Here is a 27,818-nt window from a genome sequence, read left to right as displayed (position 1 = left end):
GTGTGAACAAAGTGGCCACAAAAAGAGATTCGAGTGTCCTCGATGTCATCCGAAAGGTTGTTTTCAGTGTGCAAGGGCATGGACCAAAGGTCATAGATATAAAGGTACGCATGATGTGGATCTTCCTCTATTGAAGAATCTCGCAAATAGGAAGAAATGGATTCGGTGCCCTAATTGCCACATGTATGTGGAGCGTGACGGAGGTTGTTCTTATGTCTTCTGCAGGTAATATCTTCTTGGTTTCTTTTGCAAAGTACACAGGCTTCTCTGTGCTTGTTACACTATTGTATAGTTGATTACATACAATATGATCAAGTTCTGTTTCGATGTTATTTGAGTTTGGGTTAACTAAGGTCGATAAGGTTCTCGATCTCTAGGCATTGAATCTGTGAAATTCAGATGTATATACACACACGTAAGTCTGCATTCTCAAATCTCTACTAGGGTTTTTTGCTTAATTCTGAAAAAGAAAACTTGACATGTTATCTTTTTTCAAACCCGATTTTTACTTTTGGCTGATAAGTTTTTTCAAACGTAGTTTTACTTTGGAACGTGAAATATAGTTCTAACAGAGCGTTAGTTCAAATCGCATCTTTACAATTCAGATAGTTTCCACTTTGACTTATCATTCTGATGCGCTTAATTATGCTGTTAATTAAGCTAGAAATCTATGATCCACGTTATTTTTAAACTGAAAGCAAGTGTACCCAGCTTTTCTTATCGTCTAATTAGCCGCGGATCATGATTACAAAACACCCTAAGGGGCTATCGTTTTGGATATTAATGCAGATGCCAAACGCTATTTTGCCATCACTGCGGGCAGAGAAATGACCTCCGTCCTTGTCCGTGCAGAGAAAGCCAGATCGTTGTTCATCGAAGCGTTTCTGCATACGCGCGTATTGCTCTAGCTTTGGCTCTATGTTGCTTCTTCTTTATTTTCGGCATCTATACAAAGCAATTTATCAACTCTTAACGGAGAAAAAAGGAGAAATTATTTTAAAAGGAGAACTATAATTCGCTTAAGGGAACAAGAACGTCATGTTCTTTCTTGTGAAGGCGCATCGTAGCAGCAGCAGCAGCAGCAGCAGCATCTTATTTGTTTGAAGACGGCAGCTAAAGATTATGCACTCCGCCTTTCTTTGGCGTTGAGTTCATTATTATGCTATCATCTATCTTAATTTAGTATGTCGTTCCCGTTGTTATGTTATCTTTGGACGACTTGACTATTATATTTTATTTGCATCCGGGGTTGAATTCTTTTGACATACCTGAAAATTATATTGTAGATCACTTCGGTATACATAGAAGTTCCTCTTCGTATAATTGTTGTAAGAGATGCCCGCATATACTTTTTGACTGGAAACTTGCTAGTCAGACAAACAAGTCGGTAAGCACATTGAATTTCTCACTATTTATACATTAAAAGTTGATGAATACTTTTCTATACTAAAAATCGCTCTTCCGTCTTATTTTTTCATTATCATAACTTGCAAAATTTCATGGTATCCTCTCAAATACTCCCCTCACTTTAATTAGTTTATTTTAAAATTAGAAGATCAACAATTTAACCATGAAGGCCTGACCATTAAGTTTTGTGGAAGTGTAGGAATTAGATATGAATGCTTAGATAAAATTAACTCTATGATGTTGGAGCCTGTGAACTTTTTAAAGATGAGTTTTCATCTATACGAGAGTAGCATCTTGAGTCACATAGATTGTGCTTACGATCCAATCATTAAGATAACATAAATGGTCATTTTATCAATTAGTCTTTCGTTATAATGTCTTACTATTATAAAAGTTCGAGAGATGTCAAACTTATTAAAGCTAATTTATAAATTGGTTTGATATGACTGGCCGTATTGATTTCTGCATATGACTCACCATTCGTTGTTTGACACGTCAATTAGTAAATCAATTTTATAAATCGTTATCAGTGAATCTAGCATTGCAACCATCCAACCTGGATGTCTTTTCCAATTCTGGTTCTGGTGGAGATATTATCTCCAAATTACCAACTTATACAACTGCCAAAAGATAAGGTCTCTTTAATTTTCAATTTTGGCACAGTAAACATCCATATAGTAAACCCGCCATAAATTTTCATCTAATATGCTTTGTAAGTCGAATTTACAAGCAATGTAAATCGACCACATACAAAATTGAGTAAATCTCGAACCACGGATAATCTCCAATCCATAATATTTGAAATTGAGATTTTCTTTCTCAACTCCTACATGTATTTGCTCTGACAAGATAAATGAAAACTCCAGAATATAAGAGTACTCTTTCGAGGAACGCATGTACGCTGGTAATTAGGGTTCTCAATCTCACAAACTTCCTATCTGCATCTCTGGTTCAATTTAGGTCATAGTCTCACAAACAAAGTAGATATAGCCACCGACAATGAGAGTTTTAGGTTTTAGATTCAATTTCTAGCGTCTATTTCCGGCTGCGACAACCATGTACTGCAAAATATGCATGGAACATGTCCCATTGGCCTCGAGCTTCAAGACCACAGCGCAGTGCAAGCACTCCTTCGGTAGAAGCTGCTTGTCCTCTTACATCACCATGAGGGCCAACGACGGAGTTGCGAAAATGCCATGCCCCGGTTTGCAATGCCAAGCCATGCTCGACCCCCTTCATTGTGAGGAGCTCATCTCGAGCAAGTCTTTCCTTACATGGTGCGACCTTCTGTATGAGCGGTACGCTCTAGGTCTTGAGAGGTGTTACTGCCCGAACTTGAATTGCCATGAGGTCACCTTGAACGAGTGTGGATGGAAAGGCAATGTCAAGAGATTTAAGTGTCCTCGATGCCATCGAAGAGGTTGTTTCCAGTGTGCGGAAGTATGGACCGAATGTCATCAATGTAGAAGTACTCAGGATGTGGATCTTAGTCTATTTGAACATCTCACAAACGCAAAGAAGTTGATGCGGTGCCCTAATTGTCACATGTATGTGGAGCGCGACGGAGGTTGTTCTTATATCTTCTGCAGGTAATATGTTCTTGGTTTCTTTCGCAAAGTACACACTACACAGGCTTCTCTGTGCTTGTTACCCATACATAATTTGAGTTGACAACGAGTGATTAATTACTCAAGTAGTAAGCGTTGCTCCACAGGATTCTTCATTGAAAGTGCACCAAGCTATGCTTTGATTATTCTTCTGGGTTTCTAAAATTTCAATTACTAGGTCAAGAAGGATTCTGGAGTTCTAATCTATTGATCCAGTCATGATCAAGTTCTTTTTTCAATATTATTCGAGTTTGGATTAACTAGGGTCGATAAGGTTCTCGATCTCTAGGCATTGTTTCAGTTAAGATAGTTTTTTCACGGATGTTTCACTAGGCTTTTTAGTTTTGTTGCGAAAAAAGACAATTTAAAACGTTGTCTTGTTTCACACCTAGTTTTTACTTTTAAACATGAAATACAGTGCTAATGGAGCGTAGCTCACGTCGCATCTGTATCATGCAAATAGTTTTCGCTTTGATTTCATCATTCTAGCTTTTCCACTTTCTTTATCATTCTGATGCCTTTTATTATGCTGCTAATTAAGCTAGAAATCTACAAATTACGTTATTTTTAAGCTGAAAGCAAGTGTACCGAGCTTTTCTTATCGTCTAATTAGCTGCAAATCATGATTACAGACACCCTAAGGGGCTTTCGTTTCGATATTAATGCAGATGCCAAACGCCGTTTTGGCATCACTGCGGGCAGAAAAAGGACCTACGTCCTTGTCCATGCTCAGGTCATCCAAGCATTCCTACAATCGTGCTTCTGGCTCTAGCATTGCTCTTAAACATTCTCGCCCCCCATTTGGACCGATATATCGACTCTTGAGTGTCCTCGTAGCACGAGGCCCGTGTTCACTTTATCAGTTCATCATTATTTTAGGGAGAAAATGGGGAAATTCGCATTAAGAAGACAGCTAAGAGAGTCAAATATGTTCAAGGTTATATTGTCTCTATAAAAAAAAAGTCAAAGAGAGGCAAATATGTTCTTCTCAGATAAGATAGGGGAAATAATTATCGTGATCGACATGATATTTTTATTGCATGTCAGAGAAGAAAGACAGGATCTTGTTTGATTGACTATCCTTTTGAAGAGCTTTCCTATAAAAAGAAGAATGGATTAGTGTCGCTCAAAATATAGAATGCATCACACAATAAATAATTAAAAATTGGATTATTAGTTTCACCGAATAAAATGAAAGTTGAGCGATTAAAATACACGGACCACAACGTAATAACACATACTAGAGTAATACTTAAACGAAATGCATATTAAATCTAGTAGATGGTTCTTTTCACTTTTACTTGTGCTTAAGTTACTTTTTGAATAATAGTTTCCTAATAAAAAAAAGAAATATACAACTCATAACAAAATAATTAGTATTTTTGTCAGAAACACGAAAATTTATTAGCTATCTACCAAATAAACTATTTTTTTTAAAAGAGGTACACCGATTTTGTTATAAATGGAGAAAGAAAAGGGAAAAAAACCAAAAATGAAGAAAAGAAGGCAAGCAATAATAAATGTTGTTTAAGAGAAGCATCAATAGTTTTGTTTCTTGTTGTAAAGTTGAAACAGAAGGAAAAGAAGAAAAAAATGTAAGAAATAATCTACCCGTAAATGATAATATAATCAATTCAACAAAAAATGAGGGTGTGGAAATAGGGCGAGCAATGATGGTGGTGTAGTGTCCAATGGTAATGGCATGGCATCCAAAAACCTGATCCTCTCTTAGGTGCGTCTACGGTTCTCCAAAAGATTAATCGAATTCCGGTAAAAGTGTATTAATTGCAAAAGGAAATTTGAAATTTATTTTTGGAATTAATCGAAATCACCGTTTAGCGAAATTGGTTGTAAATTTCTTATGTTTCAAAATAATCACGAGTGAAATTTACACCCTGAAATTCCTATGCCATTACAAGTTATTAGGATTTACTTTTTTCCCACGAAGGGGAACTCCGTTTCTAATTCTGTAAACCGATTTCAGTAAATATAGCATTGCGACCATCCATCCCCCAATATTTTTTTTCCAAATTTTGATTGTAGTTGAGATACCATATCGAAATTACCAAGTTGAATGAATCACTACCAAAAGATTTAATTTCCGATTTAGTACATCAAACATCCATATGACAAGCCCATCCTTAATTCAAAACTTGAATCTTTCCCCAAGAAATCCCACTAAAACCGATGATAATTCGGATTTAATAAGGATAGATATCAAACATTAGACAACACAAAAAAATCTATGAAATTTCTCGAATCTAACAAGAGATAACCTCTCATCCACAGCAAATGAAATTGAGATTGTCTTTTCTCAGCATCAACCGTGCATGAGTACTCTTTTGAGAAGCGCACTTATGCCGGCAATCTGGGGTTCTTGGTCTCACAAACTTCCTACCTGCTTTCTGCGGTTCCATTAAGGTCTTAGTCTCACAAACATCCTAGAAACAAGTTACCAACAATGAGATTTTTGTGGTTTAGATTCAATTTCAGACGTCGGAAACTATTTCGGGCTGCGCCAACCGTGTACTGCGAGATATGCATAGAACGTGTCCCGTCGACCTCCAGGTTCAAGACCACAGCACGGTGCAAGCACTCCTTTTGCAGCCGCTGCTTGTCCTCGTACGTCACCCTGAGAATCGGCGATGGAATTGCGGATGTGCGATGCCCTGGTTCGAATTGCCGAGCCGGGCTCAACCCCCTCCGATGCAGGGAGCTCCTCTCGAGCGAAACCTTTCTCAAGTGGTGTGACCTTCTATGTGAGTCGAGCGTTGTAGGTCTCACGAGGTGTTACTGCCCGAACTTGAATTGCCGAGAGCTCATTGTGGACGAGTGTGGACAGAGTGGCGATGTCAAAAGATTCAAGTGCCCTAGCTGTCGCCGGAGGGGTTGTTTCCGGTGTGCAAGCGCATGGGCCAAAGGTCATCGATGTAGGAGTACGCATGACAAGGACCTTATTCTATTGGAACGTCTAGCGGACATGAAGAAGTGGGTGCGGTGCCCTAATTGCCGCATGTACGTCGAGCGCAACGAAGGTTGCAATCTAATCCATTGCAGGTAATCAAAAGAGTGCTAGTAGACAGTACTTTTTCATGATCATGCTTTCATCTGCCAAAATCATGTTTAGAAACTACCAATCTTAAGGTTGGCTTTGGTTTTGGATATGAATTGGCAGATGCGTAAGGTGTTTTTGCTATGCTTGCGGGAAGAACCAACGCCAATTTAGCTGTCGCTGCTTCCGAAGATTGTTTTAGATACCCTTCAGCTCCGGGCAGCAGCGGCACCAACTGTTTTTCCAGCCACATGCCTCGCCGTCGTCGTCTGTCAAGTTATTGACATCATCATCTGCTGTTGTTTTCGGGGAAAACGGCGGGTGAATTCACCGGAGGAATTGGGGAATCAGCCTGAGGGGACAAGAAGCGCCGTATGAATTGCTCCTTAACTGGTGCGAATGTTCTGTTCTGTTCTGTTTCCCTTTATGTAACCGTAGATTTTCGCATGATTCTAGCAGAGATAAGCTGTCACAATCTTCGATTCAGCATACAGGAATGCGTGCAAAGAGGGACGAAGAACGGAGCTAGTTTTCTGTTTAGACATATATCAAGGTTAAATTTGATGATGAAGTTGAGATATTTAGCTCTTAGATTATGGTTCGATATCGGACGTTGATTACCGGTGTCGACCGATGGACGCGCTCCTTCCGCACGCCCTTCTTGTCCTTGTACATTGCCACGAAGACCGGCGACAGAGAGTTGGGTTGCCGAGCACTCAACCCCCTCGGTGGAAGGGAGCTCCTTCCTTTACATGGTGGGCAAATCCTCTAGGCGAATCGAATGTGTTCGGGCTTCATGCCGCGAGGGTGGAGGGAAGGGGGCAATGCCGAGAGAGTCGATTCGAGTGTCCTGGTCGCTATCGGTGCACAGAGCGCACGGATTGCTCTCTGGTATGCTTGATGCGGATAGACGTCTCATGCACCACCCCAATTACAAATTTCCGAGTAAGACGGTCGATTTGATCGTTATGATTCGCCATAGGGATTGATTAAATCCGACTCAGCTTCAATCCTAATGACCGGTGATGATCCATCTCCCGACCCGGTTCGTCTCTGTTCGATCCAATTGGGCTGTGATGATGTCAGAATTTCCACGATCGGGCGATTCTCGGTTCTATCGCACACCCACTTACCAGGATTGACCCATCATCACCCGACATTTTGCTTTCACCATTTCAATTCATCTCATCAAGAAGCATGTCTCGAATTCGCCCCCAATTTCATCAACACAATTCATTTCCGGCACATTGCAATCGAACGGGGTTGCCCCGACCCGACAGTGAAAATTAACATTTACAAAGTACCAATATTTAGTTTAAAAAAAACAAGCAAAACAAAGAAAAAAAAAAAACAGGAGAAATCGCTAACCAGACAAGCCAAGGTAAATCGCCGTGGCGACGCCGAGCGCGTAGACCCCGATCGCCGACCCGATGACCTCCTTCCCGCTCCTCGTCGCCATCCCCAGCCCCGCGATCCCCGCCACCCCGATCGGCACCCGCGTCATCGCCGCCCTCCCGGCGCCCTCCACCACGGCCCCGGCGAACAGCTCGGCGGCCCACTCCCTGAACTCCGCCGCCCCGAGCAGCTGGGGCCCGTCGCCCTCCCCGCCGCCGCCGGCGCCCGGACTCCGGCGATCGGCGGCGGTGGCGCGGCGGAGGGCGCGGTCGACCTGGGACTGGGAGGGTGGGGAGGGGACCCACCTGGAGACGAGAGGGAAGGAGAGGGAGAGGGAGCGGTGGAGGAGGGCGGAGGCGGAGGAGAGCTGGTAGGGGAAGACGCCGTCGAAGGCGTGCTGGGTGAGGGCGAGGCAGTGGTCGTAGGCGGTGTCGCAGGCCGAGTCGAACTCCGGCGAGCTGCGGAGGGAGGACCTCACCCTCTTCGACGCCGATATCCCCATATCCCCCCCTATGGCTTGGACGAATGATTGGACTGTGCAGTGGCTGATGAAGATAATTTCTTGTATCTCTCGTGTTTTTTGTTTTTATTTTTCCTTATTTTCATCGAAGAAGGAGTGAGTTTTGGGCTGCTTTTTGTGGGCCCGCTTTGGGATAAGTTTTCTTTAAGGTCGAGCCCATCTTGAATTTTATAGGTGAATCTTAAGGCTCCAGCAAGGTTTATGTTCGAAATAGAACTCAAAAACATTTAACTGTTTATGACTTAGTCGGGTCTTAAGTATTTTCCAACCTTGAACTATACTTAGTCAAAGTACTTTAAGGTAATCAAACTCGTGAATAACATAGTCGAGTTTGAGTTATGAGCTTGAGTAGATTATTAGGCTACGTTTGTGTTGAGAAAACTCAATCCCCAATCATTGCGTTCGAAACATATTCGGAACGAATTCGATCAATGCGGAAAACGTGCCCGAGGACTATCAACTTGTACCACCGATCGTACAGGTATATCACACAACGAACATACCCGGTATTGTCACAGATTAAGTGCCGCTTTTGCGCTTGAGAGTTCTTCGATCGTCTTTCGTACTCACGTGCGTTCCGAAGGAAAACAGAGAAGACGTTGTATCGAAGGAGTGTGTTTGCATATATGGAAAATCACGTCTGTTTTCCAAGGGGTGCCTTCTATTATAGATAGACAAATAACTACCTCATGGGCCCTTGTGGCTCATGGGTCGGGTTTGGCCCATCTTGGGCGGTCCACCCAATATGTCTTACATCTCCCACTCGCCCACGATGGGCTAAACACAACTCTCTTCCTTGCAAAGTTCATATTGGCAAATAATCAGTGCGACCAGCATACTACGAGAGCTCGTTGTTATACATCTGTTAGGAATATATAACAGCTCAAATTGGGCATTATCCAAAGTAGAATTAGTATGCAGTTCCCTAGATCAATCAGTCACAATTTTCATCTCTTTTAATCTCTTTTAGTATCTCGTATATTGTATTCACAACTATGATTTACTCAAAATCATAATTGGTCGACCTGTGAATACAAATATAGAATGTGACATCATAAATCAAATTGATCTTCCTCTTTCCTTAAGCCTCTCCATTTCAGTCCAACTCGCTTTTCTAGAAATGCCCCGTTAGATCGAATTATCATGATCATCGGCAACATCCTAAGATAGCAAACACTGAATAGAAATTTTGAGAATAAGTAAGAGTCGTGAGGGCACTTTAATTGAGAAAAACTATTTCCCTCAAGAGTCTCACACGACTTAAAAGTTGAGATCATAACTTTTTGTCAACTCTTATCGGTCGTCCCATGCATACGTAATATGAAATACGTATTACGGTATTCTCTCCTTTTCCCATAGAGCGTATGTCTTTACTCTCAATACCGTACATATGATAATTTAGACATACTCAATGTCTAACTTGAGTTCACAAATCTACTCTATTCATAAGCATCTATCAGAACTCACATCTGGCATTAAAGACAGGTAAAGTGAAAATATGTTGGTCATTTCACTTTCGGACATAATAATCTATATGTCCTCATCTTAACATTCTGTTAAGGCGACGTCCACGCTTCAAGCTTGAGTTCTCAATTATCACCTAGATAACAAGCTTAAAACTGTCTCATCTCTATTCATCACACAGTGAGTAGAGGCGATTACCCGTGTGAGTGGGCTAATCTCTCATCTGTCCGACATACCTTTTCAATATAATACACTCAGCATCGATATTCACAAACGTCATACAAACTTATAGGCATTAATAATAACAAACTTCATTAATAGTGAACATTCTGGGAAAATTACAATATTCAGTACATCATATTCTACACAGTCCTAGAGATCTCACATGACCATGGAAAACTTCTCTAGGAATCGGCTTCGTCATAGGATCTGCTATCATTCTTTATGTAGATATGTACTTCACATTCACTTCCTTTCGTGCAACCATGTCCTTAACATAGTTATACTTGATATCTATATGTTTGGTCTTTCCATGGTACTTGGGATCCTTAGTGTACGCTATTACTGCTTGGCTGTCACAATAGACCAATACTGGGTTTGCAGCATTCTCAGTAACACCTAAGTGATCCAAAAATCTTCTAAGCCAAACAGCTTCTTGTGCCGCTGCTGATAGAGCCACGAACTCGGCTTCCATTGTAGATAAGGCTACACACTGTTGCTTATTACTGCTCCAAGATATGGCGCCATTATTCAGTAAGAACACGTATCCAGAAGTAGATTTCCTTTCTTTTAAATCTCCTCCCCAGTCAGCATCAGTATAGCCTTCAAGGTGTAGATCACTTCCTTGATAAGTCAGCGCATAGTCGGCACTTCCCTTTAGATATCTCAGGATTCTTTTGACGGCGATCCAATGTGCTTGACCTGGATTAGATTGGTATCTACTTAACATTCCAACTGCATAACAAATATCAGGTCTTGTACACATCATAGCGTACATCAAGCTTCCGATAGCATTAGCATATGGAACTTGTTCCGTTTGCTCCTTTTCTTGTGAAGTCTTAGGACACATTCTATCGCTTAATGCTTCGCCCTTTGCAATAGGAGTATCTATTGGTTTACAGTCTTGCATACGAAATCGCTCAAGGATTTTATTCACATACGTCTCTTGTGAAAGGGATAGGGATTTCTTTGAGTGATCTCTTGAAATCTTAACTCCAAGAATGTATGCAGCTTCACCCATATCTTTCATCTCAAAATTGGAAGATAACTAATTCTTGACTGTATTAACCAACTCCATACTGCTTCCGGCAATTAGTATATTATCAACATATAATGACAAGATCACAAATTGATCTTTGGATCTTTTGATATATACACAATTGTCTTCACTAATCATTACAAAATCATATGTCATTATGGCATTGTGAAAACGTATATACCATTGTCTCGAAGACTGCTTAAGGCCATATATCGACCTCAATAGTCGACACACTTTGTGCTCCTGGCCTTTTGTAATGAAACCAACAGGTTGTTCCATATAAATTTCTTGCTCTAATTCTCCATTGAGGAATGCAGTCTTTACATCCATTTGATGTAATTCCAGATCCATACTAGCTACTATTGCCAGAATAAGGCGAATAGAGGTAAATCTAACCACAGGAGAAAAAGTTTCTTGAAAGTCAACTCCTTCCTGTTGATTATATCCTTTCGCCACAAGGCGAGCCTTATACCTCTCTATTGAGCCATCAGCCTTACGCTTTATTTTGAGAACCCACTTGTTCCCAATAGCTTTGCGTCATTTTGGAAGGTCAACCAATTCCCAAACTTGGTTTGATCTTAATGACTCCATTTCCTCTTCCATTGCATGTATCCATTCTTCCTTATCAGGGCACTTTAGAGCATCGTTCACATTCTTCGGCTCATCTTCATCTTGTGGGGCGATCATAAAAGCTTCTCCTTCAATGTCAAAACGTCGACGGGGAATCCTATTACGACTTGACTGTCGTATGGAATGCTGTACTCCTGATGATTCACCACGTTCCATTGCGCTTCCACTCGAATGAGATAATGGTGGTGTCGTCTCTTTAAGTGGTTGCAATTGAGACTGGGTTGCATTCAACTCTCCATTTGTCACAATGCTCCAACTAACTTCACTATCACGATCCACAGATTCGTATAGTGAGTAATCACCACCTACTTCGCCCTTTTTAGGAAATTCATTCTCTAAGAATGTGACATCCCGTGATTCAAATTCAGTTATACTTCCGCTTTCTTGCTCACCTATGAATACATATCCTTTTGAGTGCTCTGAGTATCTTATAAAAATACTCTTTTTGCCTCTTGGGCCTAATTTTCCATACTTGTGAGAAGACTCACGAGTATAGGTAGCACAACCCCAATGTTTTAGAAAGCTTAAATCAGGCTTTCTGCCTGTCCATAACTCATATGGAGTAGAAACAACTGATTTAGAAGGCACACGGTTAAGTATGTAGGCAGCAGTCAACAAAGCATCACCCCAAAAGGTGATGGGCAAGTTAGCTTGTGCCATCATTAATCTAACCATTTCCATTAAGGTTCTGTTTCTCCTTTCCGCAACACCATTTTGTTGATGAGTATATGGAATAGTCAGTTGTCTTTCTATTCCCTTTTCATCACATAAATTTCTGAACTGATCAGACAGATATTCTCGACCTCGATCGGATCTTAATGCTTTTATTTTCTTGTCTAATTGATTTTCCACTAAGCTCATAAAATCTTTTAAAGCAATTTAAAGCTTCGGACTTATGAGAAATCAAATCGACATGTCCAAATCGAGTATAATCATCAATGAATGTGATGAAATAAACAGACCCGTGCCTTTCTTTTATATTCATTGGACCACAAATGTCAGTATGGATTAATTGCAAAGGAAATTCAGCTCTTGTTCCTTTTCCAAATGGTTTCCGCGTTGTTTTTCCTTCTAGGAAATGCTCACATATGGGCAAATCAACCTTTTTAATATTGCCCAATAAGCCATCTTTAGCCAATCTATTCATTCTTTGTTGGCCAATATGACCAAGTCTAGCATGCCACACGTTCACATCATTCTCATAAGAATCAGATGATGTAAATAAGGAATAACTAACATTAACTTCACAATAGTCAACATCTAAAACAATGAAACCATCTAAAAAATATCCGGAACCATAATAACTTGTACCTAAACACAAGTCTACACCATTGTTATGGAAGTTTACATTAAAACCAAGTCTAACTAAAACCAACACCGAAACTAAGTTCCGACGAATCTCCGGAGCAAATAGCACATCATGTAGGAACAATGTGCGTCCACCGCGCATAAGTAGTTGACAGGTGCCAATGCCTCTGACCTCCACTCTTGAATTGTTCCCCATGTATATCCACTTCGTTCCTTGTGGAACTCGTCAGAACTCTACGAAAGCTTCTCGTTCTTCGCTACATGGTCTTGGCTCCCGAGTCTACATCCACAAAGGATTAGATTCGGTTAGAAACACCGAACTAGACACATAAGTAGCATTTTCATGAATGCTAAGGGTTTCTACCTTCTTTGGCTCGCCACAGTCGCGAGCAAAGTGACCCTTATTGCCACAGTTGAAACATTTCACTCTTGAAATGTTCTTCTTGAAAGGACGCTTTCCTTTCTCCCGTTGGTTGAGCCTCGGCTTCTTCCCTGAAGGACTTGGCCCCTTGCCTTTCCACTTCTTTGACCCAACAGGGTGCTTCCTCTTGGAGCCCGAAACTCCATGCGAGCTAGAACCAGCAAAGTAAATATCAGTTTCTGGCTTAGCCGTCATGAGGCGATCCTCTTCCAGCTCAAGATGCCGCATAGCATCCTCGAAGGTCTTGATACCCTCATTGTGGGTCAAATGGATCTTCATGTGCTTCCACTTTGAGGCAAAGAGCGGATTGCACTCACTGCTTTGTTCATCGGTGAGTATGTGCCCGGCATCCTTTAGCTCACTAATCATATTCGACATCTGCCTCAAATGTTGTTTCATGGTCTTTCCATGAGACATCTTATATGAGTCGAAACGGATAGTGAGTTGTCTTAGTTTGGTCACAGAAGTTCGACGAAATCTTGATGCCAGTGCAGCCCACATGTCTTTGGTGCTCTAGAAACGTCCGAACTCTCACATGATGTCATTGTCCATGCTGCTTAGCAACGTAATGCGAGCAAGAGAGTTCTTTCTTTTCCAAACAGCAAAGGCATCTTTGTCCCTCTTGTGTTTGGCAGTTGTCCCATCCTCAGGTTCTTCCATAATCTGGTTAAGAGCTTCGAGTGCCTCTTGCTCTTCCAGCACATATTGAATCTTGAGACTCCAAATCTCATAATTGTCGCCATTCAATTTTTCTCCCTTATTAAGTTCAGCCACTATGTTCTTAGTTGCTGAAGCCATCGTATCTGAACATTTCAGACACATACGCACGAGTTATTAAAGCCTATCTAAATGCTTCATCAGCATCATGATTACATAAACTAATCATGTTAATGAATAGTTTCACAAAAGGTCTTAGAGTCGAAAGTTCACAATGTTCCCAATCATCGTCTAAAAAACCTAATTTGAAATTACCATTAACATAATCATTTATGTAATGAAATTGGTTCTTCAAAAGTTATACAAACTTTGAAGAACTTCCCACATAAAACATAACGCATAATATGGCAATATAAAATGAGAAATCACCAAAAATTCATAACCATATATATATATATATATATATATATATATATATATATCATAACACATTCACAAATGTTTAAGAATATGTAATATCAATTAGAAACATGTACAGAATTGGTTCCAGATCCTAAAAGAATAACATCAAGTGTACCAATCCAACACATAGACAGGAAAGGACTCATAAAATTCTTTAGAAAGTTTTATTTTCTTCGGAACATAAACAGAGGCTCCCGGAAAACCCTTAGATCCGGGCCATGGTTTGCGCCGAGACCCATTCAATGCAAGGGTTGATGTTCTCCTTGCCCCGACCCTTATGTATTGTTGCAGAAAATTCTCCATAAGCATCTTATAGCTTGGACCCTTTAAGGTTTCTCTAACCTCATCAAGCATTCTTTCCAACTCCTCAGGAATAGTGCATTTTAGGGCTCCGACCATTACATATTCCGGCATTACAAAACCGTTCCAAATGATATCCTGTATCATTTTGTTGACCTTGATGATGTGTGTCATCATATCATCTCTAGCGTCCCATCGATAAAGAGCTAGCTTGACTCTTAAATTCTCAAGCTTTTCCTTTTGAGCTGCCGTTCTGGGGATTATCGGAGTGCGTCTCAAATGTACCATTGTTCCTGCAACGAATGCAGAACAAAGGATTACTTATAATCCATGATACATTAAGATAAGGAATGCTTATTCATATACATATTATCTAGCACTTGTATTTCAAAAAACTATAGAGAAATACTAGAGAAAATGCTAAAGAATATACCCCTAAGTACGTGTACATAGGGTTTATCGTGCATTTTCACATTCATAAGTGTAGCAAAAATATAATATGAATACACCATAACGTAGAACATTCTGATATGAGCATGTCGATACCAAGAACGCCCAAATCGGAGTTCAAATGAGCTCGAACGGGCCGAAAGAAATAACTGGGTCATTCTGCCGGTTTGAATCGGTCCGGTTCGACCGGTTTGACCGGTCCGACCGTTGACTGGTCAACGGTCAACTGGTTCGGTCAACGGTCAACCGGGTTGGGTCAACGGGTTGGGTCAACGGTAAAATCGGGTTGGGTCAACGGTCAACCGGGTCGGGTCAACGGTCAACCGGGTCGGGTCTCGGGTCGGGTCAATGGGTCCGCTCCTGATGACGTCACGATGACGTCATCATCGGCGGTTAGCGGCGACCGACGCGCTGTTTCGCACGGCCGCGCGTGGTACGCACGCGCCGTCGCGCGCACTGCCCTTGACAGCGCGGGAGGGCGCGTGCGGCGTCCTCCGGCGACGCGCCGCCCATCATTTTGCTCGTCTCGACGAGCCCTTTCTGTTTATACAATAAAATTCAAGTTTTGACGAAAAACAAAAATCGAAACATGCATCAACAGTTCGGCGACGCGACGAAAACGAACAAAAAAAACAAGGCCGAAACGAAAAAACAAGCAGTATAGTAGAGACGGTACACATGCATGATCGGGAAACAAGTAAACGGGCTCTGATACCAATGTTGGGAAAACTCAATCCCCGATCATTGCGTTCGAAACATATTCGAAACGAATTCGATCAATGCGGAAAACGTGCCCTAGGACCATCAACTTGTATCACCGATCGTACAGGTATATCACACAACGAACATACCCGGTATTGTCACAGATTAAGTGCCGCTTTTGTGCTTGAGAGTTCTTCGATCGTCTTTCGTACTCACGTGCGTTCCGAAGGAAAACAGAGAAAACGTTGTATCGAAGGAGTGTGTTTGCATATATGGAAAATCACGTCTGTTTTCCAAGGGGTGCCTTCTATTATAGATAGACAAATAACTACCTCATGGGCCCTTGTGGCTCATGGGCCGGGTTTGGCCCATCTTGGACGGTCCACCCAATATGTCTTACAGTTTGATTCAATTTTCCCAAAAAACTCGAGGGAAACTTAGGGTTTTTGGCAAAGTTTTTTGTCCCGCTTTTCGGCCAAGTGCTAGAAGCCCAAGGCTAGTGGACTTGGCTTGGGCTTTCGGTGTTTTTAGAATATCATTTCCTAGGATTAATAATCTTTTTCTTTCAAAACTGCCTTCACCATTTTTTTTTTTTTTTGCTTTTCTGGTTTGGCCCTCGTAAGAACTGTTACTCCACCTAGATAGCCGGTGAAGCTCCATCGAGAGTTGCGGAAGGCCGGCCGACGTTAGCCGACGGTCGAGGTCGGGTCATGCGACCACGGTAGCCCCAACCAGAGGCTTGGTTGCTTCGTCATCATAAACATCGGAAAGTCAACCACACGATGTAATAAATAACGCCTTAAGACTCCAAAGGTGCCACATACTAAGACAACATGATGCATTGGACGTATAGTTTTTACATATTGATTGGTACGTCCTGAAATGATCAACCTTAAAAAAGTGACGATTAACATCAATTTCATCTCGTGCGGTTCAGACCATGAAAATGGTGCGCTACTGACATTGTGATCATTCTGCATTCGAGAGCATTGCAGAAGAAGACGAAACCGAAGATTGCTTAGAAGAAGAGGCAGTCAATGTGGATAGCTCGATCAGAGAATTGGATGCTTCGCCGCTAGTTGTGGCCCCGTAGGATGAAATGTGCGACGGAGCTGATGGGACTCTCGGAACTAGCGGTTGAGACGGGAGACTAGGCAGCGGAGAGTCGAAGTTCAGAACATTTACCGCTTCTCTTATGGAAGGCCGACATAGAGGGTCCGCTTGAGTGCACCAAAGCCCTACAATCATCAAGCGCTCCATTTGCATCTCGTCGAAATGCTCCCCTAGCTTCGGGTCCGCCGCATGTAGGAGCTCTCCGGTTCCATATAGCTCCCACACCCACTGCATCACAAGCTGAGTTTCGCTTCCTTCTTCTCTGGGCTCGATGAGTCTTCTTCCGCATGCTATTTCTAACAGGACAGCTCCAAAGCTGTACATGTCGGATTCCTTGCTCGCTCTGCCTGTATAGACACATTCGAGAGCCATATAGCCCACGGTTCCGGCCGGTATAGTTGTTTGTGACCCTTTGGCACGGTCAACCAGCCTAGCCAATCCAAAGTCCCCCAGTTTGGCGGTGGAATCCGAATCGAGCATGATGTTGCTCGGCTTTATATCCCTATGGATGACGCATTGCATCCACCCTTCGTGGAGGTATAGCAATGCGGAGGCTATGTCCTGAGCGATTTTGTACCTCCTCTCCCATGTTAGGAAAGCTTCGCTGTCGAACAAATGGGAGTCTAGGCTACCATTAGACATCAATTCGTAGACAAGGAGGAGCTCCTTTTTCTCGTGACACCAGCCGACGAGTTGGACCAAGTTTTTGTGCCTGAGTTGGCTGATGATCTTCACTTCTGTCGCGTACTCCTTAATCCCTTGTTTAGACTCCGCTCTGATCTTCTTGATAGCGACTCGAGAATTTGCATCCGATAGGTAGCCCTCGTACACTCTTCCAAATACACCTTCACCGAGCATTCGTGAATCTGCAAAATTGCTAGTTGCGTCCACCAACTCCCTGTATGAATATTTCTTGGGTCCCGAAACTTGGTCGAACTCTTCATCCATCGACGGAACATCATATTCTTCTCCACTCCTGTCGATTCTATCTTTCTTTGACCAGTAACGATACAAAGCAACGCTTGGGACAAGAATAAGCAACACAAAAGCGCCCAAACCTAAGAATGCCCGCATCAGCCATGGCTTGCTCTGGGGTGGGACGACGGGATCAGAGATGCTCGGGGGTGAGACGACGGGATCAGAGACTAAGAGACCAGAGCTAAACTCCCATGTATTAACGGTATGCGCCTCGAATTGGTATCCAGTTGTAGCCGAGAAACCGAAAGTCACCCATTCTGGCAAATAGTTCTTCAAGTTAATCGGTTGGTAAAGACTGGTATAATTGAGGTAGTCACCTGCCAGTGTGACACTTAAATTCTGTGTGCTAGAATTGTAAGTGACCTCGGCATGAAGTTGTCGACCATATTGTATGTGGTACTCCATCCAGTCGGCACAAACATTTTTGGCAGAAGCTATGCTATTTATATCGATGCCCACATGAATGCAGGGTGGATCCCATGAATTCCAATAGAAAGTATCAAATTCTACAGCAACGACCGGAGTGCTAGAATTGAAAGGACTCAGCTCACTTACAATCGCAAGATAACCTCCGGAGGAATTTTCGGGTATCTGAGATCCATTCGGAGTAAGAAAGAAAGTCATTCCATCAGCATGATTTGGGAAGGCTGCACCATTCTGGGATTTGATGGTGAAATTAAACCGAGCACTGAAGTCTGCCACGTTTCCTGTGTTATTATCCCAAAGGTGCATGGGTTGACTATATGTAGCCCAACCACTGATGCTAGTGAAGGCCCCCGATGGGTCGTCGAGAGTAAGTTGTATAACGTTACCGGCTCCTGTTACGGCCGCTTCTCCCTTACTGGATATGACGCTCGAGTTAAAAGGTGGGAAAGCGAAAGAAATTTTTTCAAAGGTTGCTGAACCTGCAAAATGGATGATCAGAGAGAAGATAGAGACTGCAAGTAGTAGAACACGTCGAAATTCCATCGTCAGGAGGCAACAAACATGATCGAGTATCGAGAGCTTTGCTGGGTCTCTTGATCTCGGGTGACCATGTGCTCCACTTCCTCCTCATGTATGCTCCAGGATAGAAGCCTGGAAAATGAGCAACATGAATTCATCTCATATTTGGACTGTTTCAATCTACTGGATCGAAAACAGTTAAAGTGGAAACTTGAGTTGAGGGAAGAAACGTCAACGATGACAAATTGCGTATGAGAGAAACGATAAGGAAATAAGTACAAGGATGCAATACAATATTGTAATTGGAAGCATGTATCAGAAAATGAATATGTTGATAACCAATGTAATCAAAATCAACAGTCTCAGCGTAAGACTTGGATTGATTATGACAATGTAAAAACAGAGAGTTTTAATGGGTCATCGACATGGACAAAGAGGCGCGACAAACAACTTAGTCATACTCGAGAGGTGAGACTCCTTCAAATGTTGGACCAGCTCTCAACTTTGATGCTATTAACTTTCTGATGAAAGTATAGAGTGTCGCCATAAAAGTCCTCTCTAGAAGAGAGAAGGCCAGGCACGTAGAATTAGGAAGAAGAGATAGTGTATACTATGATGACATTCACGGCGTTGTGATTCGCAGGGCGCTGCTGCCGTACACCAACTATACATCAATGGCATTGCCAAAAGATTATCGGCCCAGGTACAGAATATCAAGCGCCGAAAAGGAGGAGATTTACGAAGCAAAAAGAGCTGAAGCAAAGTGTCTTGTTTTTTTGGTAAGGTAAGAATATGTATAACTTTCCAAATCACCAAATACAACCTAAGCCCAAACCAGCTCATGACCATATTAGGACATAGTAATGTCCATACAAGGTCAAGAGGGTCCAGCAGGAACTATATAACAAGCCGAAGGACGGCTAAGAACATGGAAAAAAGAAATAAGAAGACAAAGACAACCAATCCAGCCGCAGATTGGATGGGCGACGCCAAAAACTCCGGCAATCTGTCAAGAGGGCCCCGAACATGAGCAAAGACTACCCAAGCAAAGACAAAAGGCGCCGGAAACCAAAACCACCACAATAAGCCGGGCCAAACCGAACCATGGAGGTGAAGCCCACAACTCCGGAATCCGCTCCAAAAGGCATCAGATCAGCCATAATCGTCATTAATCAAAGATAGAAGGAGGAAGGTCCCACTTTCTCTGGACAATGCGGTTCCTATAAGTATCCTCAACTGTCCCCATGGAAATAGCTTTGTCCTTCACGACTTTGAAGAGATGCTTACGCATACCAGGGATGAAAACGCTTTTGTTCCTGAAGATAGCGTCGGTAGTGATGCAAGTCAATATTCAATAGGTTACACTCAAGAAGAAGGTCTGCTTGAATTTCCAGAGCGTTTGGATAAAACCTAATTGTCTCAGGCTTGAACTTCCCATAAAAGAGCAGATGAATTCCAACGGGACAAAGATTCATGCCATAATTCTCAAGCTCAAAATGGGACACTTTAAGCCTTCTTAGAAAACTAAATAAAAACCTTGATGTTCAGCTGGTGCTAGCATCAGCTGAATAATTTGTGGAGCGTGCAATTCTTTTTGTATTACGATAAGGTAAAAATACTTGCACATGGTACTAGGAATCTTTTGTAACTTGTCTCCTCGATTTTCTTTGTTTTCTTAAGGAAAATTTCAAATAAAAATCTAAAGTAGAGCCGTTTTCAAAAAAAAAAAGTATAAATGGATTTTGTTTCAAATAAACGCATGAAGTGGCAAATTTAGTATCAAATAAGAGTTCAAATTTGCCGACCAATCAAATTTGCACCGGCTGCCTTTTTCTGACGGCTAGATTAGGGGCAATTTTATCCAAAATTTGCAAACAGAAAAAAAGGTTGAAACACCAGAATATTTTTTTTGGGGGGTCAAAAAACACCAGAACCTTGACAGCACTTGATAAACTAACTTTGAAAGCATCTATAAAATCAGTGGCCTCGGTCCTCATCCGACCATGTACGCTATCCGAGGCCCCCTCGATGAAAAAGAATGAACAGAATCACTCGCTGAAGCTGAGGGAAAGAAACTCTTGGGAGGAATTGCATACAGTATCACATCAGAAAATGACTTATCCAGACCATTCTTAGGATGGCAATTGCAAACCCACCAAATCTGACCCTTTCCTTCCTGAATCAATGAATTTAAAATTGGAGCCTTTGATTTTTAGGGTTTCGGCCACCTATGATTGGTCAGCATGAACTTCAACTTGGGTAAAATAAAACAAAAAATTTGACGAAATTGCCCCCTGCTCTAGCCATCGAAAAAAGCTAGCTAGCAAAAGAGTTGGCCATCCAGTTTCATGTCCTTATTTGAGAATAAATTGACCATTCAAATCATTATGTGAGATAATGTTCACTTTGATCCTTTTTTGAGAAAACAGCTCAGCTTCAAACACTTATTCTAGACTAAATTAACAACTTCATACACTTATTTGAGTGGTGAGATAAGATTCACTCTGAATCTACTTCAAGCCCTTATTTAGAATTTTCCATTTTTCTTTTAGACTGATCTTTTCAGTTGTAATAGAGTTATTCTTGCTAAATTTCAACTGTAATGTGTTATAACTTGTGTTTTCTACTATTGTAATAGTTTAATGTTAAATGAGACAGCTTTCCGTGCTAATTTATTTCCTCCGTTAATGGTAAAAATGTATGCAATCAGGATACCTTTCTTCACGTTAAATTTCAGATGCATATCCAGTTGAGTTCAGATTTCAATCATTTTTTGTTGGTAAAATTTATCGGTTCCCATAATTGATCATGTTGTTATTCAATATGTAGGATCATGCTTCACATCCCTACTCTCTCAAACACTATGGTTGATGACTAGATCAAGTTAGCAAGTTCAAGCAACGAGAAGAGCTACCCTAGGGTGTCCCTTTACTTTGTGCTTATATCCATAAGGGTTAATACCACGAAAAACCCTAAATTGGTACACTTGTGACACATTTACCCCAAACTATTTTTTTGACCATAAAAAACTCTAAACTGGTACACCTGTTACAATTTTACCCCAAACATACCACAAAAAACCCTAAACTGGTACACATGTGACAATTTTACCCCGAACTAATTTTTAATATTATTTTTTTATTTTTTTGAATTTTTTCTTTTTTCTTTTCTTTTCTTTTTTTTCCTTTACCTTCAACCTCTGGCCGATCGCCGGTCCGGTGACCGGCCAGAAGCGGAAGCCGGCGAGGGCCGCCCTCGCCAGCGTCGGGCGACCCTCGCCGGTATCGGGCGAGGGAGACCCTCGCCTGCGTCGGGAGAGGGATACCGGCGAGGGTCGCCCCTCGCCTGCGTCGGGAGAGGACCGCCCTCGCCGGCGTCGGGCGGCCCTCGCCTACGTCAGGCGAGGGCCCGTCCTCTCCTGCCCAGGGCAAGGGCGACCCTCGCCCGACGCAGCGAGGGTCGCCCTCGCGCATCCGACGAGGGCGCCCTCGTCCGAGCACGGCGAGGGTCGCCGCCTCTAGGCAAGCGAGGACGGCCCTCGCTCGACGCCGGCGAGGGCCGCCTCGCGATGCAGTGCGAGGGTCGCGCTCGCCCGACGCCGGCGAGGGCTGCCCTCGCGGCTTTCCGCCTGCGGCCGTCGACTCCTGGCGACCGGCCAGTGGTCCTAAGATGAAAAAAAAAGGAAAAGAAAAGAATAAAAAATAAATAAAAATTCGAAAAAAAATAAAAAATAATATTAAAATTTTAATTCAAGGTAAAATTGTCACATATGTACCAGTTTGAAATTTTTTATGGTAAGTTCAGAGTAAAATTGTCACAGGTGTACCAGTTTGGAGTTTTTGGTGGTCAAAAAAATAGTTCAGGGTAAAATTGTCACAGGTGTACCAGTTTGGGGTTTTTTATGGTCAAAAAAATAGTTTGGGGTAAATGTATCACAAGTGTACCAGTTTAAGGTTTTTCGTGGTATTAACCCTATCCATAATCCAATGAATGCACATGTAAAGTCTGCCACCACAAAACGCAATATCAACATTTCTTTCCATCATGCTCTTATTGGAATTAGTAGAAAAACAATTCGACGATACGCATAACCTGAGAGATCCTTGAGGAATCAAGGGTTTTAGAGGTAGCTATCAACATGATCAGCATCTAAAGCAAAATCATCAGTGATCAAAATAAATTGCAGGCAGACCAAAAAATTGTGGCCCTTATTCTAAGTACTACTGCTGAATTGTGACTACACAACAGAAAGAGGAGAAGTAAAGAACCTGCACCAACAGCACAAAGATACATAAAAGGAAGAGGAAAGAAACAGACAATTTAGCACCTAATCATGTCACCCACTATATTGAAAGAAGCAGCACCAGAATCCAAAGCGATCAAGGGAGTATCCTGCGTCGGCGACGTGGCGTCTCCCTCCGCACATACATTTTCTCCATCTCATTAAGCGGCCGACTAGATCCATCGGGTAAGCTTACAAATTTCCATCCTCCACCGCCTCCACGCTTCCCACGTGGTCCGAGTTTTTCGACTGTGATATTCCATCCTTCTGAGGGCCGACGTCGGCTATATTTGTGGCATTTAACCTTTCCAGCCACCTGTAAACAGACCAAATCACATCCATTAGTTCATCAATATCCCATTGGAATTCAATATGGAAAACAAGATTGTTTATATACAGGAAAGACAAGGAAAAAGAACAGATATCAAAAAGTCAGGAGGCCATCATGATTTGAAATCTCATTTTTCTCCACAGAGCAGCTCTTCATTTATGGAGCTAAAGGCCAGAATAAGCTTTCTCAAGAGTCGCATAGTACCAGGACACCGACCCATTTAATAAGAGCCTATATCTCATATTCTTATGCAAGTTGGAAATTTGCAGGGTTTAAGACGATCCTGCCCATGCTTACTGATCAGCACCAGTTAGTGAAGCATTTGTCCTATGCAACAAGCTTTAGCGTACTAACAGATCGCTTTCTCTGAAACTTTAGCATTTAACAATTAAAGGAAGAAATCGTAGAAATTATCCTAGATGTTGAAGGCATGAAAATGAAGACTGACAAAATGTCCAGACTCATCTGCTAACTTAATCATTTCCACCTACATTTACCAACCAAAGAAGCACCCAAATCCCAATTATATATTTGATTTAACCATCTTTCCAAGAGTTGACAAAAAAGGCAACTGAACTTACTTTCATCTTGTTGAAGTTCAATCTTTGGACAAATTCTTGATACAGCATTTCATCTTCTTTCTTTGAGATCTCATAGTGGACCTCATCTAGATCTTTGACAGTTCCATCCCAACCCTCTGGCATAACCTTGAAGTCAGGTTTGTAAGGAAGGGATGCCACATGGAACTCCCTGCAATGGGAATTGAAAAATCTGCAAGGAGAAATTGATCAATATCACACTTTTTAGCCCGAGTTAAAAGAATTGCATTAGAAAATCTCAAATTTAATATGAAACCATGGGTTACTTAGAAGTACCAAGTAATATTGTCTAAATATAGAAGATATTCTTGATTGAGAGTTGCTAGTTCTCTTCAGTTCTCCACACAAAACCTCATTGCAAATCAAACATAAAATCATGTCCCCTAACAATGTGGATTGACTAAATCACTTGAAAAGTAAAGCCAACAATTTTGAGGCTATCCATTTTGTTTTCTGGATAAGGATTCTGTACAGTGCACTCCTAATCCATGCGCAATAAGGATGCATTTGGTGGATCTAACATAGAGCCAGACAGGATATACATATCCAATCCGACACTTGGAGTCAACGAAATATAACCGCATATGTTTGGATATATCTCCCGATTGAATCTGGCCCCAAATTCCCGCATACAACAGGATAGGATTTCTCTTATCCAAAAAAAAAAGATAAAAAAGAGTACAAATCAGCCACAATATCTAAGAAAGGGAGAGAGAGAGTAAGGATAGAGAGAGGAAGACGAGCCTTGGACTCAGGCATCTCTCTCTCTCTCTCTCTCTCTCTCTCTCTCTCTCTCTCTCTCTCTCTCTCTCAGCAACAGCTGGCCATCGCAAACTGCACTGATTCTAGAATAATATGGTTCAATCCTTTATCATAGAAGGATTAATTTCAGGGCTGTAAAACCTAACAGATTCCCAATGCATGCCAGAATTCCCTAAATTACAGTTCTTGTCAGATTACAAATGACCATTTGACTCCTTGAATTCCATCCTTTGTAAAACCTTCAATCCCTGACTTGTCCATTTCAGGAGCTGCTAGCTCTAACCATCTCCCTTCTCTCTTTCAAAAGCAATGACAAGAAGATTGTTTGGTCAAATTGTTGTTAAAATGAATTCCATGCTTCCCAAAACTCCTCCCTGATTCATCGCATTTCGATAGCCGCTAGTTCTAATCAATCTCCTGTTCTATCAACTCTCTCATATTTATTCACTTAGTTGCCACCAAAGAAGCCTTCTCACAAAAAAAAAATGCCAACTGCACAGATTCAGATCTAGAACTATGAAAGCAGAAGTCCTATCAGCAACTAACACATGTTCAGCAAATATATAAATGACGCATACAAATTATTGCCTGAACAAATTTGAGAAAGAAATGAAGAAGATGACATTCAGCAAAACAAATAACTCCTAAGAGGCTAATACAAGAATTCAGAACGCAAATTAGAAGAGCAACATCTTAGAACCTACCCTCTTACTTGTGATTATGCTGAACAAAAAGATTTTCTCTTTCTTAATCAACAAATAAGTTACTTAAACAGTGTGCCACTCCTGTTAAAAGGCCAACAGATTACTACATCGGTTCATCTAATCCTACATCGCTTGTATTATAGCAAATTAGTTTGTTCGACTCTGACCAAAAAAAAAAAACAAATTATTTTGTTCGACAGAAAGATGATTACAATGCAAAGACAGTGGCGAGCTCTCCGTTTACAGGGCACACAAAACTGAGCTAATGTTAATGATCTAAGCACAATGAGATTTTATTTAAAGCTCCAAACCAGCTACAATACTACCTCATCACAGAAAGTAGCAAAAGACTAGATTCCACAACAAATCCCAAAAGTCAATTTTGAGCATTCTTGAGTTTAAGCGCTAGTTGTCCTAATTGAATGTCCTCCAAACCATACAAACTAGCAAATTTAACCAGTACAGCCCCGACAAATGACATGATTAATCCCATCAAATTGATCAAACCTTTTGAAAACCAATTGAATTACCACAATAATAATGCGATGCAACAAAGATTGAACAAAACAATTCCTTACTCGGGGCAAGTATCGAGCAAGAGCTCGACCGAATCGTCCAAAGGGTGGCCAAGCTTCTTCTCCTCCTCCTCCTCCATCTCCTTCAACCAAAGAATAGCGAGCACCCTCTGCCTCATGATCCTGTAATCCTTGGCCAGCTTCTCCACAGTGTGAACCTCAGGGTTCTGCTTGTGCAGCCGATACATCTCCGCCTTCTCGGAGTCCTTCAAATACGACCCTCTCGCCCCCGGCTCCCGCACCTGCTTCAGCAGCACGCTGATCTCTCTCATCCTCTCGCCCCAGCCATCCACAAACGCCTTGCCCTTCCTGTTCTCCTCATCCATTTCCCTCAACTTGTCCTCGACTTCCTGCAAATCGGAGATCATCATCGACTGGTAAGGGTTCGAGCCTGGGTTCTGACCGGGGGCCGTGCTCGTGCCGGGGCCGGGGCCAGGGCCGGGGCTCGTCCTGCGACCCACCGCTTCGCCGTCGAAGTAGTCCTTGGTCATCCCAGTGGACCACGACGAGACCGAATCCCAACCCCCGTCGTCGAAAGGGCCGGAGCCGGGGAAGGACGGGTCGCCTCCGTCGGAGCTCGCCGAGAAAGCTCTGGAGCTAGCGCGGGAAGAAGAGGCCACCTTTGCGGCGGCGCCGACCGGCAAGGCCGGCGCTTTGGCTCCGGCTCCGGCTCCGGCTCGGTGGTAGGCGGCGGAGGCGGCGAGACGGGACGCGATGCGACAAAGGCTGTGCGCCATTGAAGCGTGCGCGAGCTCTTGGGAAGGCAAAGAATGGATCTTTGGTGCTAATGCCAGTGCACTGCTGAACGAAAGAGAAGACGACGACGACGACGGAGGAGTAGGAGAGAGAGAGGGAGGGAGAGCTAGGGCATCATCCTTTACGAAATGGAAATTAGGAAAAATCATCTTAAAAGTTGAAGAGAAAAAATTGACAAATTATATCGACCTATTATGACTTCTTCTTCTTTTAAATTTTTGTTTAGCCGAATCACGGTAAAATCATTTATTATTCAATATTCATCCATCCATCTATCAATTTATTTACGTTATAATTATCACAGTGTTTGAATTTAGTGTCCAATATGTGTTTATAAAACAATTTCAAAGTTCCCGACTTAAATTTACAAAAGCATTCCGCCAATAAAAATGCGGTCCTCCTAGTAAAAGTGTTTGGAGGGCTATGCTAAGAAGACCAACACATCATCCAAATAACAAATGCATCACATTTGACCGTGGATGCATCATTATATATGTATAATTTTTCTGTGGTATGTCTTCAACTGATTAGGAATAACGATAAAATAAATCAAGCAAGTTTAAAACATAAACATTTGAAAATATTTAAAAAAAGACACACAGTCTCTATGTTATTAAAATTCTAGTTTATGTAAATATATATTTTGTTGCGATATTATTTTAGAATAGTGGTATTTGGTCAAATGAGATAGATAGTAGGATTAGTAATAGAATGGACTTCTAATTTGTTTAATGTGATCCCTGAACTTTAGCCTAATGTTCAATGTGATTTGTGGATTTTTGTAAATTTCAATTTGGTTCATGAATTAATTCCAAGATCGGGAACACGTTTGAACATTTTTATATAGTTTAGGGACTAAATTGAACATGTATCAAAAGGTCATGTACTATATTGAACAAATTAAAAGTTTAGGGACCACGCTGCACATTAGGTTAAAGTTTAAGTACCACGTTGAACAAATTAAAAGTTTAAGGACTATATTACATATTGGGCCAAAATTCATAGACTATTTGTGTCTGAAGTAAGTACGAGAGTAGCAAAAAAAAATGACAATTTCTGAAAAAAAAATAATCATCCAAAGCATCACCTCACCATTTCACTGTTCACACACACACACATATATATAAAATAAAATATGAA

At 41.8% G+C, this 27,818-nt stretch overlaps 4 protein-coding genes across 4 annotated transcripts; 1 reads left to right on the top strand and 3 right to left on the bottom strand.

The window, feature by feature from the left end:
* Positions 1 to 5,369: 5,369 nt before the first annotated feature.
* Positions 5,370 to 6,368, top strand: LOC115681295 (uncharacterized). The gene is made up of 2 exons (XM_056320115.1): positions 5,370 to 6,071; positions 6,190 to 6,368. The coding sequence occupies exons 1-2, from the start codon at positions 5,476 to 5,478 to the stop codon at positions 6,266 to 6,268; spliced, it is 675 nt and encodes a 224-aa protein (XP_056176090.1). The 5' UTR covers positions 5,370 to 5,475; the 3' UTR covers positions 6,269 to 6,368.
* Positions 6,369 to 7,195: 827 nt separating this feature from the next.
* On the bottom strand, positions 7,196 to 7,990 carry LOC115681288 (uncharacterized). The gene has a single exon (XM_056317428.1). It carries the CDS (start codon positions 7,961 to 7,963, stop codon positions 7,430 to 7,432), a length of 534 nt encoding a protein of 177 aa, XP_056173403.1. The 5' UTR covers positions 7,964 to 7,990; the 3' UTR covers positions 7,196 to 7,429.
* Positions 7,991 to 16,547: 8,557 nt separating this feature from the next.
* On the bottom strand, positions 16,548 to 18,900 carry LOC115682853 (L-type lectin-domain containing receptor kinase IX.1-like). The gene has a single exon (XM_030607216.2). The coding sequence runs from the start codon at positions 18,691 to 18,693 to the stop codon at positions 16,603 to 16,605; it is 2,091 nt and encodes a 696-aa protein (XP_030463076.1). The 5' UTR covers positions 18,694 to 18,900; the 3' UTR covers positions 16,548 to 16,602.
* A 3,828-nt stretch (positions 18,901 to 22,728) lies between these two features.
* On the bottom strand, positions 22,729 to 26,817 carry LOC115682794 (protein GAMETE CELL DEFECTIVE 1, mitochondrial). Its single transcript, XM_030607133.2, has 3 exons — positions 25,926 to 26,817; positions 23,864 to 24,053; positions 22,729 to 23,267 (listed from the first exon to the last, which is right to left on the bottom strand). The coding sequence occupies exons 1-3, from the start codon at positions 26,657 to 26,659 to the stop codon at positions 23,049 to 23,051; spliced, it is 1,143 nt and encodes a 380-aa protein (XP_030462993.1). The 5' UTR covers positions 26,660 to 26,817; the 3' UTR covers positions 22,729 to 23,048.
* Positions 26,818 to 27,818: the final 1,001 nt, after the last annotated feature.

Source organism: Syzygium oleosum, unplaced genomic scaffold (genome assembly GCF_021117445.2).
Source record: "Syzygium oleosum isolate NSW1041296 unplaced genomic scaffold, Sole_v2.1 Sole_v2.01, whole genome shotgun sequence".
NCBI classification, from domain to species: domain Eukaryota; kingdom Viridiplantae; phylum Streptophyta; class Magnoliopsida; order Myrtales; family Myrtaceae; genus Syzygium; species Syzygium oleosum.
The sequence above is the reverse complement of the archived record's forward strand: the minus strand, read 5'-3'. Positions and strand labels throughout refer to the sequence as shown.